Source organism: Oncorhynchus mykiss, chromosome 16 (genome assembly GCF_057628025.1).
Source record: "Oncorhynchus mykiss isolate SJ-2025 chromosome 16, ASM5762802v1, whole genome shotgun sequence".
Lineage (NCBI taxonomy): Eukaryota > Metazoa > Chordata > Actinopteri > Salmoniformes > Salmonidae > Oncorhynchus > Oncorhynchus mykiss.
This window is the reverse complement of record NC_143037.1, coordinates 31849757-31867467: the sequence shown is the minus strand read 5'-3', so window position 1 is coordinate 31867467 and position 17711 is coordinate 31849757. Positions and strand designations below refer to the sequence as shown.

At 40.5% G+C, this 17711-nt stretch overlaps 1 protein-coding gene and 1 long non-coding RNA gene across 15 annotated transcripts in view; one reads left to right on the top strand and one right to left on the bottom strand.

Moving 5' to 3' along the window:
- The window catches only part of LOC110491812 (uncharacterized), a 50906-nt gene extending 46482 nt beyond the window's left edge, over positions 1–4424 (bottom strand). For both annotated transcript variants that reach the window (XR_005036504.2, XR_002468906.3), the window contains exon 1: positions 4347–4424. This is a non-coding gene — a long non-coding RNA (uncharacterized LOC110491812). The remainder of the gene's footprint in view (positions 1–4346) is intronic.
- LOC110491806 (fibroblast growth factor receptor 2) overlaps positions 2713–17711 on the top strand; it is a 96267-nt gene continuing 81268 nt past the window's right edge. For 5 of the 13 annotated variants that reach the window (XM_090202544.1, XM_090202539.1, XM_090202537.1 and 2 more), the window contains exons 1-2: positions 2715–3488; positions 8660–8933. In XM_090202544.1, the coding sequence (XP_090058670.1) occupies positions 8747–8933 (187 nt within the window). In that variant the 5' untranslated portion in view covers positions 2715–3488; positions 8660–8746. Of the gene's footprint in view, positions 3489–8659; positions 8934–17711 lie in introns of all 13 variants that reach the window. The other 8 variants (XM_090202541.1, XM_090202536.1, XM_090202538.1 and 5 more) reach the window with 4 other exon arrangements.

Here is a 17711-nt window from a genome sequence, read left to right as displayed (position 1 = left end):
ATAGAAGCAGGCCATCGGCTGCCTTTATCACAAGGGGTATGAACGGGAGATCAGATCAACTGTTTAGTAGTTGGCAAATTTGCCTGAGCGGCTAAGTGTTGAAATATACCTCTTATGAGAAAATGTGCAAGATTTGAAGGTGCCAAAAAATGTTATAGATATCATAACAGCGTTTTACTGTCATATAGTTATACAAAAAATCTGCTCCTCCCGCGATGGGGATCGATCAACTTCATGTTTTAAACCTCTATGGGATCTGTGTCCCTAAACCAGGATGGTTGTTGCTAATGTGACTAGAATGACGTTGTATACAACAGCCAACTTTCCGGGACATAGACATGTCTTATATGGGCAGAAATCTTAAAATCTAACTGCAGTGTCCAATTAACAGTAGCTATTACAGTAAAAAAATATCATGCTATTGTTTGAGGAGAGTGCACAACAACAAAAAACGTTTATCACTGCAACTGGTTTGATACATTCAGTAATCTTGCTCTGATTTGTCATCTTGAGGGTCCCAGAGATAAAATGTAGCATAGTTTTGTTTGATAAATGTTCAAATGTAGGAACTGAGGTCTACAGTTTGACCCACCACTCACGCCCTGACCATGGAGAGCCCTCTATGGTGTTTTAGGTCAGGGCGTGACTAGGGGGGATTCTAGATATTATTTTTCTATGTTGGTGTGTGTGTATGGTTCCCAATTGGAGGCAGCTGATAATCGTTGCCTCTAATTGGAGAGAATACGTAGTGTGTCCTTTTTCCCACCTGCTATGTGGGATATTGTTTTGTATGAGTGCCTATGTGCACTACGTATTTCACGATCGTCATATCTTTGTTGTTTTGGAAGTTTCACTATAATTAAAATGTGGAACTCTACTCACGCTGCGCCTTGGTCTAATTATTTGTCTAGATGTATAAGCTAATGATCCATCATGTATGACATTCCTTGGAGTGTGTAAACGTAAATTTTTTATTACCATAGCATTTTTGAAAGTTCTCTATAGTTATGTACTTGAAAATTTATCAATTGACCAATTCGGGGCATTTGGGCAAACTCCTGGCAGACTTGATACAACATATTGTGCAGTACTGTAATTATTCACTGGATCAGTCTGAAACTTTGCACACACACACATTGCTTCCATCTGGTGGCCAAAATCTAAATTACACCTAGACTCCTATCTGAAAGTGTGGACTTTCTCGTGCATTCCAAATATGATGATTTCTTTTTTGAAAACGCATGTTTTTTTGTTTGTATTATATTTTACCAGATCTAATGTGTTCTCATACATTAATTTCACATTTCCACCAACTTCAAAGTGTTTCCTTTCAAAAGCTATCAAGAATATGATTAACCTTGCTTCAGGTCCTGAGCTATAGGCAGTTAGATTTGGGCATGTCATTTTAGGCGAAAATTAAAGAAAATGGTACGATCCTTATTAAGGCTTCGGTCCACCACCTAATTAGGGACAGGAAGACAATAGCGAACTAGTAGCACATGGGCCCAACCAAGGCAATAGCCTAAGAAACCCAACATGATGAAATTTCATTCAAAACTACATGCTGTTCAAAAGGTGGTGAAAATTGAAAGTTCCAAATAGGGTTAGGTGAAGGAACAGGGAAGTTTGCTTGAATCACTTCCTTGTCGTTCTTGTATTGGGAGTAAACTGCAGCAGAACTCTTTCTCACCCCTTCTCCTCTAACTTCTCCCCCTCTTTGTTTCGAACCAAGCTGTCACCTTCATCTCTCTGATGGCTTTACTGCAATAGCGAGTGAAAGGGGGGGAAAAACAGAGATAGAGAACGCTCCATTCACAGCACACCACCTCGCTTTTGGTAACAGCCTTATTAGCTGCTCTATTCATCCTGAACATGGGAGGGTTCCTTCCTATAAACACACATTCTACTCACTACTGGAAGAGAACAAAAAATTACTTTAGGGAGAGATTAGTAGTCCTCTGCCTCCCTCCTTTCCTCCCTCCCTTCATCTCTCTCTCTATTCCACTCCACTCAATTGAATTCACAGGGCTTTATTGGCATGGGAAACATGTGTTTACATTGCCAATGCAAGTGAAATAGATAATAAACAAAAGAGAATTAAACAATAAAAATCAACAGTAAACATTACACTCACAAAGGTTCTAAAGGAATAGAGACATTTAAAATATCATATTATGGCTATATACAATGTGCAAATAGATAAAGTACAAAAGGGAAAATAAATAAACATAAATATGGGTTGCATTCACAATGGTGTTTGTTCTTCACTGGTTGCCATTTTCTTGTGGCAACAGGTCACAAATCATGCTACTGTGGTATTTCACCCAATAGATATGGGAGTTTATCAAACTTGGATTTGTTTTAGAATTCTTTGTTGGTCTGTTTAATCTGAGGGAAATATGTGTCGTTAAGGAAGTGCAGCTCAGTTTCCAACTCTCTTTCAGGGCCCCTTGAAATGGGGGAGGGGGGGGCTCATCTCATACAAAACACTGTACCCGAACCCTGTGAGAATGATAGGCAATAGACAACAAGCCTACTGCTCCCGTATGTCAACATTATTCATTATATACAACATGGTAATAAGACATGCATTCCCTATTGCTATTCTACATATGACTTGTGCGCATCAGGTGTTGTGTCCGCACGGGGGCGTAGTTACTGCAAGTTGCGCCAAGCCAACGAGGGGTAGAGGAGAACCCCTATTACCTATACAGTACAACGTTTGTAGTGAGCTCCGTAGGTTGACCTCTCTCTCTCTCCTTCGGCGTACAGAGCAAGGAAGGCTCGTAGTTTCTTTCTAGGCAAAAGCGTAGAAAGAGGGAGACACTGAGGTTTGATTGGCGGAGGAATTCAGAGCCAGGAAACGGATCGAATTTCAGGGGGGAGTGATACCCACTGGAGTGAGGGAGGAGGGGGTTGTGTGTGTGTGTGTGTGAGGACGTAAGGAGCAGAACAACTCTTCTAAAACCCGACAAAGCGTCTGAGGACAGTACTACTATGATTTTCGGGGAAGAAGACGTTCTGCCGTGAGAGATCATACATTTATGGATTCTTCTTTTTGGAATGTATATATATTTTTTTACGCATTACTTCTTCATAAAGTACATAGGCCCTTCGTTTGGATGAAGAGTGCGCTCGCGGTGGAACGCTGACATGTTTTGAGTTGAAGAAACTGTATGAACTTGCTGAATAAGAAAAGTTTTGGAGACGTAACGTTAGCTAGCTAACTATTTCAAGTTATTTTCAAGGATGTATGCATTTCAATTCAACATTTTTCAAGTGCAATGGAACACCAGTAATTTCGGGATTTAAGAGTCTCGCCAGTGATCTGAGTTGTCGCTCGTTGGATTTGAGGGTAATAAAAAATCGTTTCTTGGCATTTTTGGTAATGTGAAGAGAAGTCGCTCCGTGAGGACTATAGGGTACACGCCTCCTGCCTTTTCCGTGCATGCGACTCGGAGGTCTTTCAGACTTCGTAGTTATTCGTGGTAAGTATTCTGGCAGTTTTATTGTGGGCATAGATTTCAAATAGTTATTGTTCTATTCGTCCTAGAATAATGGAGAATATAGCTAATTTGTAATGTTTCCAAGTTTTAGAAATCTTTATGGGGAGCCACACAAATGGGGAGCCACACAAATGATCATCACGCGCATGCAACGTGATTTATTGTTAATAACTTTTTAAAATCATGAGAGATTAACCTAATTTGTTATTCTAAAGAGTTGTGAAATTACACATGTTATGCATAGGCTACTTTAATAGCGAACTTGATTTGACAGTCGAATACATTGCTAATATAATGTAGGCCTACTCCTTTTCTACAACGAAACAAGAGCTCGTTTTTGCCATTTCTGAAAAATATAATATTTTTCATTCAATAACAGCTGCCTTTATGGCAACGTTTACCATGTCTTCCCCTCAATTACAAAAATACAATTCAAGCAATGGTTGCAGCACCCATGAGTGTTCATTAACAACACTGTTTTGGTTATTTATTACTTTGCTTAATTTTCTACATTGCATTTATGGTGCCAATTACAATTAACCCGTTGTGTTTTTACAAATGATTTGAATATCAATAGGAATTCAATCAGCGGAATAAATGTTATTCAGAAGCCTTGGTTTACACGGGGGCCAGGAAAACGTGTGGATATGCATATAAGGAAAAGCCCTCATGAGTCCGAACTTGTTGTTGGACGTCATGTTGTTGACAGCACAACTCATAAAGCGTTTGTCAAAGCTATAGGCTATACACTGGATAGATCTACAACAGCTAAATCACCAAAAGTAGGCTAGACCTAGGCGAATTGTCGATGCAAAAGATTGCCCATGAATTGTCAGTTACCTTGCTCCGCTGGCCTACAGTGTCCATTTCCCTTTGCTTTGCAATAGACTATTGAGAAACAAAATAGACGGCTTATCGATTTGTAAGTAAACCATCATCCTAAAACAAGGTAGCCTGCCCACTCTAGCCTGGTCCAATCACGTTGCACGAGAGGGATGCATTCAGGCCACAGGCAACATCCCATGATGTAATGCCCGGGTCATTAGAGGGTTGTTACTGGTTACCACAGTCACAAAGTCTAAATGATCTATTTCTTAAAAATTAATGAAAGTCAAAATTAGATTTTTTTGTCTTCATTTAAGGTTATGGTTAGTAGTAAGGTTAGCAGTGTGGTTCGGGTTTGGTTAGCAGACTAAACTCAATTCCACATGTAAGTTGAGCAGCGACTAGAGTAGGCATACTGGAGTTCTAACGTTTTTATAAAAAACTAGGATTTCAGCACTCTAAAGAATTCGGGCTATTCTGGATTTCAGCACCCAAATAAATGTGGGCTATTCTTTGGGTGCTGAAATCTGTAGATTTTTGTTAAAATCTTAATTTTATGTGATGTTGGAGCTCCAGTCCACATTAGTCGCTGCTCAAATCCATTGTAAATCGTGGACTTGAGTATAGCCGGCTAGGATTAGGTTTAAAATCAGATATTAAGAAGATAAATTGTAAAAATAGGCAGGGTTTAGCCATAACTATGACTTTAAACCCAACCCTAAAGATGAGTGAAAACCAAAATGAGCTTTTTGGTCTTCATTTAAGGTTAGGGTAAGACATGAGGTTAGCAGCTTGGTTAGGGTTAGGTTAGCCGACTAAACTCAACTCCACGATTTACAATGGCGTTGAGCGGCGACGAGTGTGGGCAAACTGGAGTTCCAATGTCTTTATAAAAAAAAACGGATTTCAGCACCCCAACATCCAAAGAAATGCAGGCTATAAATACGTAGTTTTTAGTGTCGTCGGAGTTCCAGTCCACCCTTTACTCAACTCCATCGTAAATCGTGGAATTGAGTTTAGTCGGCTAGAGTTAGCTTAAAAATATTATTTTAAGTAGAGAAATTGTAGAAATAGGCCGGGGTTTAGCCATAATTATGACTTTGTGGCTGTGGTAACTAGTGACAACCTCATTAGAGATGAACCAGAATCTATAGACACCTTTCAAAGTTTCTGTGTACATGTCAAATTATACACTACCCTTCAAAAGTTTGGGGTCACTTAGAAATGCCCTTTTTTTTGCCCATTAAAATAACATCAAATTGATCAGAAATACAGTGTAGACATTGTTACTGTTGTTAATGGCAGCTTCATTAAATAGTACCCGCAAAACACCAGTCTCAATGTCAACAGTGAAGAGGCGACTTCGGGATGATGGCCATCTAGGCAGAGTTGCAAAGAAAAAGCCATATCTCAGACTGGCCAATAAAAATAAAATATTAAGATGGGCAAAATAACACAGAGTCTGGAGAGAGGAACTCTGCCTAGAAGGCCAGCATCCCGGAGTCGCCTCTTCACTGTTGACGTTGAGACTGGTGTTTTGCGGGTACTATTTAATGAAGCTGCCAGTTGAGGACTTGTGAGGCTTCTGTTTCTCAAACTAGACACTCTAATGTACTTGTCCTCTTGCTCAGTTGTGCACCGGGGCCTCCCACTACTCATTCTATTCTGGTTAGCGCCAGTTTGCGCTGTTCTGTGAAGGGAGTAGTACACAGTGTTGTACTAGATCTTCATTTTCTTGGCAATTTCTTTCATGGAATAGCCTTCATTTCTCAGAACAAGAATAGACTGACAAGTTTCAGAAGAAAGTTATTTGTTTCTGGCCATTTTAAGCCTGTAATCGAACCCACAAATGCTGATGCTCCAGATACTTTGCTAGTCAAAAGAAGGCCATTGCTTCAGTTTTATTGCTTCTTTAATCAGGACAACCGTTTTTAGCTGTGCTAACATACTTGCAAAAGGGTTTTCTAATGATCAATTAGCCTTTTAAAATGATCAACTTGGATTAGCTAACACAACGTGCCATTGGAACACGGGAGTGATGGTTGCTGATAATTGGCCTCTGTACGCCTATGTAGATATTCCATTAAAAATCAGTTGCTTCCAGCTACAATAGTAATTTACAACATTAACAATGTCTACACTGTATTTTGGATTACTTTGATGTTATTTTAATGGACTAAAAATGTGTTTTTCTTTCAAAAACAAGGACATTTCTAAAGTGACTACAAACTTTTGAAAGGTAGTATATGTATCTTCCTGGGTAAACCAATCAATAGATCGCAGCTGTAGCAGAAGGCACTACAGGGGTCTCGGTGCAGCCGGCTCCAAACCTCCAGAGACTGTTAAATCGGAATGCACCACCACAGATTTCTGGCCAATAGATTGATGTGTCCTTGTGTATTCCATTTCAATTATGAAATGCATAATCATAGGGCTACAATTAAGTTAATTTATTTAGCAACTGATAAGTATGCATATTCTTGAATAAATCGACTTCAAATGGAAAGCAACAGGTTGCGCACAAGGATAAGACATATACTATCAGTATTGGATGATTTGATTATTGATTGTTGCCTGCTCTCTCGGATCAGAAGACAGTGATGTTTGGTTTTATTTGATATTCCACAGCTGGACATTTTCAGTTATAATAATAATAATAATAACCACAATAACAATAATAATAATTGTGTTAGTGAAATGGTAATAACTACAGTACCTACATAGCCTAGTGATACATGTTTTTTCTTAATAACTAACAAAGTCTATTCAATGTGGATTCTCTGAGAAACTGTTTATATATGTAAAACTTCACTTCAATGTGATCAAATCAAATCAAATGTTATTTGTCACATGCGCCGAATACAACAGGTAGACCTTACAGTGAAATGCTTACTTACCATCCCTTAGCCAACAATGCAATTAAAATAAATAAAAAATACCTGAAAGAATAAGAATTAAAAGTAACAAATAATTAAAGAGCAGCAGTAAAATAACAATAGCGAGACTATATACAGGGGGTACCAGTACAGAGTCAATGTGCGGGGGCACCAGTTAGTTGAGGTAGTTGAGGTAGTATGTACATGTAGGTAGAGTTATTAAAGTGATTATGCATAGATCATAACAGAGTAGCAGCAGCGTAAAAGAGGGGGGTGGGGCAATGCAAATAGTCTGGGTAGCTATTTGATTAGATGTTCAGGAGTCTTGTGGCTTGGGGGTAGGAGCTGTTTAGATGCCTCTTGGACCTAGACTTGGCGCTCCGGTACCGCTTGCCATGCGGTAGCAGAGAGAAGAGTCTATGACTAGGGTGGCTGGAGTCTTTGACAATTTTTAGGGCTTTCCTCTGACACCGCCTGTTATAGAGGAGCTGGATGGCAGTAAGCTTGGGCACAGTGATATACTGGGCCATACGCACTACCCTCCAGAGAGGGAATTATTTTTGTCTTGCCCTCTTCACGACTGTCTTGGTGTGCTTGGATCATGTTAGTTTGTTGGTGATGTAGACACCAAGGAACTTGAAGCTCTTAACCTGCTCCACTACTGCCACGTCCTTTTCCTGTAGTCCACAATCATTTCAGCCTTAGAATGCAAGCATCAAATCCACTCAATAGAAATGCTACATACTCATGCGGCGTCTGTTGTAATTGTGAACGTGAGGATTTGCGACAATGGGTTGGAAGTAAAGGTAGGTGTAGTGTGGTTGTGTGCTGAGCTGAGGTGCATCAGAGCTTTGGTATGTCTGTGGCAAGGCTTGTTTGACAGCATTTTGTGACACTCTCTCTCCCTCTCTCATACCCACTCTTTCTATACGTGCTATTTGAATAGGTGAGACAGGTAAGAAAAAGAGACAAGAGAGTTTAGCAGAGTATAGTATACAGACGTAGGATCTTAATTTGAGTCAATTTGCTACAGCAGGAAAATAATCCTGCATCAACAGGAAATGTGGATTATAATGAATGGACATTTTTTGTAGGGGTTGGTATATTTTTTGTTAGGCCAAATCAAGTCTGACATTTTAAAGTGGAAATTACAAACTTTAGAAGCCTTTTTAAACCTTGAATACACTACAAGTTTACATTTTCAAATTAAGATTCTACATCTGTGGTGTAAATGCAGAATTGCTTCATTTTCTACGTCCATACAAATTTTCCTCTTTTGGTTTTCTCCCTCTTCTCCCTCATCCTTTCCCCCCACATTATAAAATAATGTAATCCCTACCTACCTTTCCCTTCAATCTATTCCTACCTACCTACCTACCTACCTACCTACCTACCTACCTACCTACCTACCTACCTACCACTCTTTTCCCAACTTTCTTGTCCCGCCCACAGCGTTTCCTCAGCCCAGGTGATTGGGGGAATTCACAGTGAGTGACAGGCCACACAGCCTGCAGTTGATGATTGGGTGGAGCCCTTCAGATGGGATCAGTGTCCAGGGGGAGGCGGAGCCTGAGGAGGGGGGGATGGGGGGGGGACTTGCCCTCCTCTAACAGGATGGCCTCGTGGGCCTGGCTGCTCACCGCCGTCCTGCTGTCCCTAGTGATGGCTACTGTGGAGAGGCCACCGTACACTGTCGCCAAGGAAGAGGCTACACTAGAACCTGAAGGTAAGACACTGGCTCCTCATTGGCTGTATTATTTACTTTGTCGCCCCTAGCGTAGATACTGATCTAAGGTCTGTTTAGAGGTATCCCCCTTCAATGGTTACGGTTAAGATTTGGGAAAGGTGAGCTGATCCTATACTGAACAAACATATAAACGCAACATGCAACAATTTCAAGGATTTTACTGAGTTGCAGTTCTAATGAGGAAATCAGTCAATTGAAATCAATTCATTAGGCACCAATCTATGGATTTCACATGACTGAAAATACAGATATGCATCTGTTGGTCATAGATACCTACTGTAATTAAAAATGGGCTTCACAATGGGCTTCAGGATCTCGTCACAGTATTTCTGTGTATTCAAATTGCCATCAATAAAATGCAATTGTGTTCATTGTCTGTAGGTTATGCCTGCCCATACCATAACAGCCACTATGGGGGCATTCTGTTCACAATGTTGACATCAGCAAACCGCTCACCCACACAACGCCATACATGCGGTCTGTGGTTGTGAGGCCGGTTGGACATACCAAATTCTCTAAAACGACATTGGAGGCGGTTTATGGTAGAGAAATTAATGTTCCATTTTCTGGCAACAGCTCTGGTGGACATTCCTGCAGCCAGCATGCCAATTGCACGCTCCCTCAAAACTGGAGTTACTTGTGGCATTCTGTTGTGTGACAAAACTGCACATTTTAGAGTGGCCTTTTATTGTTGTTTTATTGTCCCCAGCACAAGGTGCACCTGTGTAATGATCATGCTGTTTAATCAGCTTCTTGATATGCCACACCTGTCAGGTGGATGGTTTATCTTGGCAAAGGAGAAATGCTCACTAACAGGGATGTAACAAATTTCTGCACAAAATTTGAGAGAAATAAGCTTACTGCATGGAACATTTCTGGGCTCTTTTATTTCAGCTCAGGAGGTAATGTTGCTGTAAGACTCGCCTTGGCCCTCTAGCTCTTGTATTGTACCACTTATTGTACACTGTTAGGGTGATAGTTGTGGTTCAGGGTGGAGAGGAGTAGGGCTGGCACTTTTGAGTTGTACTCTCCAATTGATTTGACCTAATCCCTTTATACTTGTGGGAATTGGCCTATATGGATAAGGTTAAATTGAAATGTTTGTTACAGAATAAATATGAAAAGCATTTGCACAACCATGGTAGCGATTGAAAGGGAACAGTTTAGAGATTTTTGGAAGTTATTAGAGCAAAGCTGAGGGCACAAAAGTTCACCTGACACAAGACTGAATCCAAACATTACAATGTTGATTTTATGTGAATTTTACATTTACAGTACTTTTCACATTTGTTGATTACGAAATCTGAAAATACTCTGGATAAATTCAGTTACATGATAAGAATATTCCTGGAAAATGTTAGGTTGGTGCAACAAAAGACAAAAATAGGACAAGGGTTTGAGTGAGAGGACTAACTTGTGTCTCCAAGTGGCCACACACCTCTCCAACATATATAGAGTTTCCAAGTAATTTCAATGCATTTTTATGACTATAATGTGCTTTTGTCTAGCTCTCCTAGCTGTGCCTTAAGGAACTAGTATATGTATTCGTTTTTTTGGAACACAACCCTGCACCCCCACCCTCACACAAATACTTTTGTTGTTTACGCAATCCAAAAACGGTCCATTATAAATCTCAATCTGAGTCAGGTGGGCATAATTTGAAGAGTGTTCTATTGCCAACATGACTAGCTAAGTTATAAAATATGATATTATAGTGTTAGGCTTTCACAATGCAATTCAGGGAAACAGATCATCATTTTGGTGGGCATAGAAAGGAGTAATGAGTGCATTCAGGTGCATGTGCCACTGCAAATTTTCTTCACAATAGACAAACAGGCTCATTCTGTTCAGAACAACCAAGGGTATGACACCATGTCATCTTGTAAATGTACATCAAACATAGTGATCATAAACTTTGAAGTAAAGTGCACATTTGGACTCACGGGTGTTTGGCTTGCTTGTATGACATCAAAGCGATATTTATTATAATCCTCAATGTCTCATCTTTCGAAACACATAGTCTTCTTAGTTTACAGCATTTGCCTCACTCAGACAACAAAAAATGAGCAAAAGTTGCCAAATTAGCGGGAGGATGGGGGCAATTTCTTGTCGTGCGAGGTGCTCAAGTTCAGAACGGCTGTAGGTCAAAACCCATACAGCGCTGTGAAGTGCAACGCCGGAGCTCTGATGTCATGTATAGTGTGTTACTGTACAGCCTCTAAGTTACAATTTAGCCGTTTATCAGTGCCCAATATATGCCATTTTCAACCTGTATATGGATATGACTGTAAAGGGTTACACGTACCCTCACCCTCACAATACCATATATCCACAGTCTTTTGGATTAATTAGAAAGAAAACATGTGGAACAGAGATATTGGGGCATTAAGAAAATCACTGTAAAAACTGTTAAAACCCTGTGGATTGATGAGGAATTGAAAAATGGTATGGCTGAGTGAGATGAGGCGAAGGGAATGGCAAAAAGTCTGGCTGTACAACCGATTGGCAAACATACTGCAAATTGAGAAAACGGAATAAAAAGAAGAATAAACTAAACTATGAAACAAAGATAAAGGACTTAAAGAATGATAGTAAAAAGTTTTGAAGCACCTTCAATTACATTTTGGGGAAAAAGGCAAACTCAGCTCCATCATTCATTGAATCAGATGGCTCATTCATTACAAAACCGACTGATATTGCCAACTACTTTAATGATTTTTTAATTGTCAAGATTAGCAAATTTAGGCATGACATGTCAGAAACAAACGCTGACACTACACATCCATGTATATCTGACCAAATTATGAAAGACAAGAATTCCGTAAAGTGAGTGTGGAAGAGGTGAAAAGATTATTGTTGTCTATCAACAATGACAAGCCACTGGGATCTGACAATTTGGATGGAAAATTACTGAGGATAATAGCGGACGAGATTGCCACTCTTATTTGCTATATCTTCAATTTAAGCCTACTAGAAAGTGTGTGTCCTTAGGCCTGGAGGGAAGCAAAAGTCATTCCGCTACCAACAAGCAGTAAAAACCCCTTTACTGGCTCAAATAGCCGACCAATCAGCCCGTTACCAACCTTTAGTAAAGTTTTGGAAAACCTGTGTTTGACCAGATACAATGCTTTTTTACAGTAAATAAATTGCCAACAGACTTTCAGCATAGTTATAGGGAAGGCAATTCAACACGCACAGTACTTACACAAATGACTGATGATTGGTTTGATGATAAAAATATTGTGGGGGCTGTTTTGTTAGACTTCAGTGCTGCTTTTGACATTATCAATCATAGTCTGCTGCTTGAAAAACGTATGTGTTATGGCTTTACTCCCCCTGCTATATTGTCGATGAAGAGTTACCTGTCTAACAAAGCACAGATGGTGTTCTTAATGAAAGCCTCTCCAACATAATCCTGGTAGAATCAGGAATTCCCCAGGGCAGCTGTCTAGGCCCCTTACTTTTTTCAATCTTTACTTACGAAATGCCACTGGCATTTGAGTAAAGCCAGTGTGTCTATGTATGCGGATAACTCAACACTATACACGTCAGCTACTACAACGAGGAGAAGTGTGTCCATAATAAAGCGCTACTCTACCTTCTTAACAGCACTATCAACAAGGCAGGTCCTACAGGCTCTAGTTTTGTCGCACCTTGACTACTGTTCAGTCATGTGGTCAGGTGCCACAAAGAGGCACAGTTAGCACTGCGATGCAGTGCCTTAGACCACTGCGACACTTGGGAGACCCAGGAACGTTTTTTAAGAGTATTTGCGCATATTGGACTTTTCCTGACTTTTCCTTCAGATAGGGGAGATTACGGAGAATTTGGGAAGTTATGTGACGGGGGATTAAGTGGGCTGAACCTGGGGGTTCACATGATGAGGTATCAACAGGGCAGGGGTCGGAGGCTTGTTTTAGAAAGCATCCCCAATATCTGATTCCAGATCAGTTTTTGTCAGCTGACCCTGGTCAACCACAGGGGTAATATTCCAAGGTGGTGATGTTTGTGTGTGTGTGTGTGTGTATTGTGTGCACCAGTAAATGTAGAATCTATTTTGGCATTTGTGTATTTTTCATTGGATTTATTTGGCCATTTGAAAACACATTCCAGCCACACAAAATGTAAATCACTACATTTTAAACCACCAAAGATTGCACAACTTATTTCTATTGGGGTCATATGAGAGTGAATCATTCGTCTCTCTTGCTATGATTGGTTGTGGTTGCGGCAGTGTCCCGCCCATCACCTGTACAGACATAAACAGAGGAACATGAAAAGAGGTGTCTCTTTTCCTCTCTTAGTTACCCCCAGAGGTTGTCTTGTCAGTAGTGTTCCCTAGCCCCACCCCCTCTGAACCCCGGAGCTCCCTGGGGCCACAAGTGCCTAAACCACTGTCTTTCTCTGCCTCTCTGGGAGGGGAGTGGTAATTGTCATAGATTGCATATCAGTGTTACCGCTTGCTTTGAACGAGGAATGAACCCATGATAGCTCTGCTGCTTGTTTCTTTACCTCCCACTGAAGAAGGCTTTTAAATGAAACGTCTGTGTATCCCTTGACTTACTTTTATTTAAGCCCTTTGCTCTTATAGGGAGCATGAGCTGTTGACGAATGTTCTCCATCTCACTCCGAAGGTCCTACATGCTATCTCTGATGCAGTGAGATACATTTTTTATAAAAAAATGAAGCTTTAAACAAAAAAAATTGTGTGTGGAGTACGGAACCATTACCTTGAAAAAAAATACAATATATTCATTATATTTCTATGGTCCTCACTGAGGGTTAGTCAGGCTAAGTCAATGTAAATATGCATGGACACGTCAAGCTATTGTCATGAAAAGCACGCCATTGTGATTCGTTTTGATTGATTGCTACTCATTATGATAGCAAAATGACCTTTCAGCTAGTGATATACTGTAGGACTCCAACCTGTAAGGCTAGTATAGCAGGGAGGAACATTCTGATACCCTGTGCTACAGTAGTTTGGAGTAGTAGAAGATTGCTACTGCTCTCTAAAATCAATGTTCAGTTATTCAGTTGCATAGTGATGGCCCGTTCAATTTGAATAAGAAGAACCAGATGTTATTGCATGTAAGTGGGTGGTTACATGAGAAGAGATAGTGGTCATAGGACTCAAACTTAGTGATATCTTAACAACAGAATTATCCAGGTTGTAAAAGTATCAGCCTTCCTGCCTCTGGTCTGTTAATGACATGTTGTGTGTTTGTGTGAATCTCTACATGCGTGTGTACGTGTGAGCGTGCATGTGCCTGCATGTCTGCGTGTGTGCATGTTTCTGTGTTTGTTTGTGTGTCAGTGGCTATGAAGCTAAACTCTCCCACTAAACAATGTGGCATGCAGTTAGACTGATAGCTTCTTCTATGCAATGGACTTTTATAGGCCCCTGCTTGCCTGCCATTAGGCCTAGTTACTGTTAAAAAATGTTTTACCTTTATTTAATGAGGCAAGTCAGTTAAGAACAAATTCTTATTTACAATGACAGACTACCGGGGAACAGTGGGTTAACTGCCTTGTTCAGGGGCAAAATGACAGATTTAAAAAAAAATTGTCAGCTCAGGGATTCGGTCCAGCAACCTTTCAGTTACTGACCCACACTCTAACCACTAGGCTACCTGCTTTTGAAGTGTATTAACGTTATATGGACTGTTGTTTCCCTTGGCCGATGCAGCAAAAAATGCCTTCTTGTCAATCCTCCACTACCTGTCTGATGAGGGTTGGTGGTGGTATGTGTGTGTGCCTGGCGGGTACCGAATGCTCGGCCGGAGGGCCGTTGCCATGGACGCCACTGGAAGGCAGTTGGCAGAGCACTGCATTGTCATGACAATAAAGCTTGATGGAATTTTAATTTGAAAGGAAATAATGGAGAATTAGACTAGAGAGAGGGAAATAAGAATGGTTCAGAGAGTGGACACAGAAAGAGGGGTGAGTATGCATTCTATAGTATAGCTTGTGAGGTGTGTGTGCATGCTTATGTATGTGTGTGTGTACACTTGTTTATTATGACTTTTAGTCCTCCCACTCACTCCTCTTTCTTCACTCCTCTCCTCTCACTCATTTGGGGCAGCAGGTAGTGTTGGACTAGTAACCGAAAGGTTGCTAGATCAAATCCCTGAGCTGACAAGGTAAAAATATGTTGTTCTACCCTTGGACAAGGCAGTTTAACCCATTGTTTTTAGGCCGTCATTGTAAATAAGAATTTGTTCTTAACTGACTTGCCTAGTTAAATAAAGGTTACAAAAATGGCAGAGAAGAGTTAGCTAGTTCAGCACATGTCAAAGCTGCAGGCTAAAGTAATTGCTCCTCTTTCTCCCGAGCTGCCAAACTAACCCTGATTCAGATGACCATGCTAGATTATGGAGACATCATTTATTGATCGGCAGGTAAGGGTGCTCTCGAGCGGCTAGATGTTCTTTACCATTCGGCCACCAATGCTCCTTATATGCTCCTCATCACTCCTCTGTAAACTGGTCATCTCTGTATACCTGTCGCAAGACCCACTGTTTGTTGCTTATTTATAAAACCCTCTTAGGCCTCACTCCCCCTATCTGAGGTATCTACTGCAGGCCTCATCCTCCACATACAACACCTGTTCTGCCAGTCACATTCTGTTAAAGGCCCCCAAAGCACACACATCCCTTGGTCGCTCCTCTTTTCAGTTTGCTGCAGCTAGCGACTGGAACAAGCTGCAAAACAAAACTGGACAGTTTTATCTCAATCTCTTCATTCAAAGACTCAATCATGGACACTTACTGACTGTTGTGGCTGCTTTGTGTGATGTATTGTTGTCTTTACCTTCTTGCCCTTTGTGCTGTTGTCTGTGCCCAATAATGTTTGTACCATGTTTTGTGCTGCTACCATGTTGATGTTATGTTGTGTCGCTACCATGATGTGTTGTCATGTGTTGCTGCCTTGCTATGTTGTTGTCTTAGGTCTCTCTTTATGTAGTGTTGTCTCTCTTGTCGTGATGTGTGTTTTGTCCTATATTTTATTTATTTTTAATTTGGAATCACAGCCGTCATTGTAAATAAGAATTTGTTCTTAAAATAAGAAATAGTTACTGCAGTGTCTGTTTTTATGATCACACACATCTTTATGTACGCAACAAAAAATGTTGGCAGAAAGTTTTCATGCTAAAGTTATCTGGTTTTCATCTCTGTTTGAAATTTATATTTCTCCCTCTTTCTCCCGGTGACAGTTATTATCAGCATGTCTATCAGGTGTCACAGACTGTCACTGTCTCAAACCTTTTTATTCACTCCTCTCCTCTCACTAAACTACAGGAGAGAGAAATGGCAGAGAAGAGCTAGCTAGTTTTACAGCGTGCCTGTTTTTATGATCACACACTTAGAAAAAAAAATATTTGAAAGATCACACTGCTCTTTATGTACGCAACTCATGCTCCTTAGATAATGTTACTGTTGGTGCTTAGTCTGCTCACAGACATGACACAGTTTGACAGATGGAGTGAGAAAGATAGGCAGCTAGATAGACAAGTGTGTTCTGGTGTGAGAATTGGTTGCAGCCTCTTGCCACAGTCCCTCATAGAGCATAATTCCCTCTTGCCAGGATGGTGTGAATTAATAGAGGAGAGGAGTGATAGCCACGCTGATAATAACTGTCACAGAGAGAGAGGGAGAGTTGAATTTAATTGAATTGAGAGGGAGAGACAAAAACCAGCCAAATTTAGCATTCAAACTTTTTGCTTACTTTTTTTCTATATCTGAAAGGTATTGCCTGTGACAAAGCCTGTACATTTATTTCCGTCAACTGACCTAGTTATGATTTCGGCTTTGTGTTTAAAAGTCCCACCAAATTCCCAGTATGAATGTCGCCTTTCATCTTACCGTCTTTGGCATGCATTACATGATGACCATTCTATTGTTATTGTCCGACATCAAACTTATCCTTGTAGTCAGTCCATGGGCCAGAGCAAAAGTTTGGCCACTTTGGGGTGGCAAAGGTTTGATGGTATTATATTGTTCCCTGCAAGCCCCTGATCAAATTGATATCTGATATCTTCTCCCAAAATGTTATAAATCGTGTTGTATGGTAGTCTATTCAATAGAATCTTTGCAGGCTGATAAAGAAAGGTTGAGACATGTTGGAATGTTCACATGCTCATTGAAATTGACTGTGAAACAACGATAAAACATTCTGTTTGGTTGATCTCATCTTAAAAACCATGGGATTTGGCACATTTTTGCCACCAGAACTAATGATTTACTGCTCCCGCTTCTCCTCTCTGGCGCTGGAGGCCGCCCATTACGTGCATCAGCACTCATTGGACTCACCTGGTCTCCTTTACTTTGTTGATTGCCCCTCTATATCTGTCTGCTCCTCAGTTTGTTCCCCGTGTCAGTATCGATGTCGTTACATTTGTTTCTTGTCCGTTTTCCATTAAATGTTCACTCCATGTACTTGCTTCTCGTCTCCAGGATCGGTCCTTACACTGACTCATCATTGAAACAACAGTGTTACAAATCACAGAACTACATATTTGTTTTAGGGAAATTGGTCATACTGGGAAATAATAGAAGAACAAGAGATCCAGATCTGGTAGAGTATCGGCTTTATAGTTGCCACCTTTAATAGTCTTTCGTAAAGCAATACTCAGCATGGTAAATGAAAGGTGTGCTCTGTCATTTGTTGAATTGTCCCAGCAAGTTAACACAAAGATTTAGGTAAGCACAAGTCATCATTTATTTTTAAATGAGCTGGGGCACACCCAGAAAAATA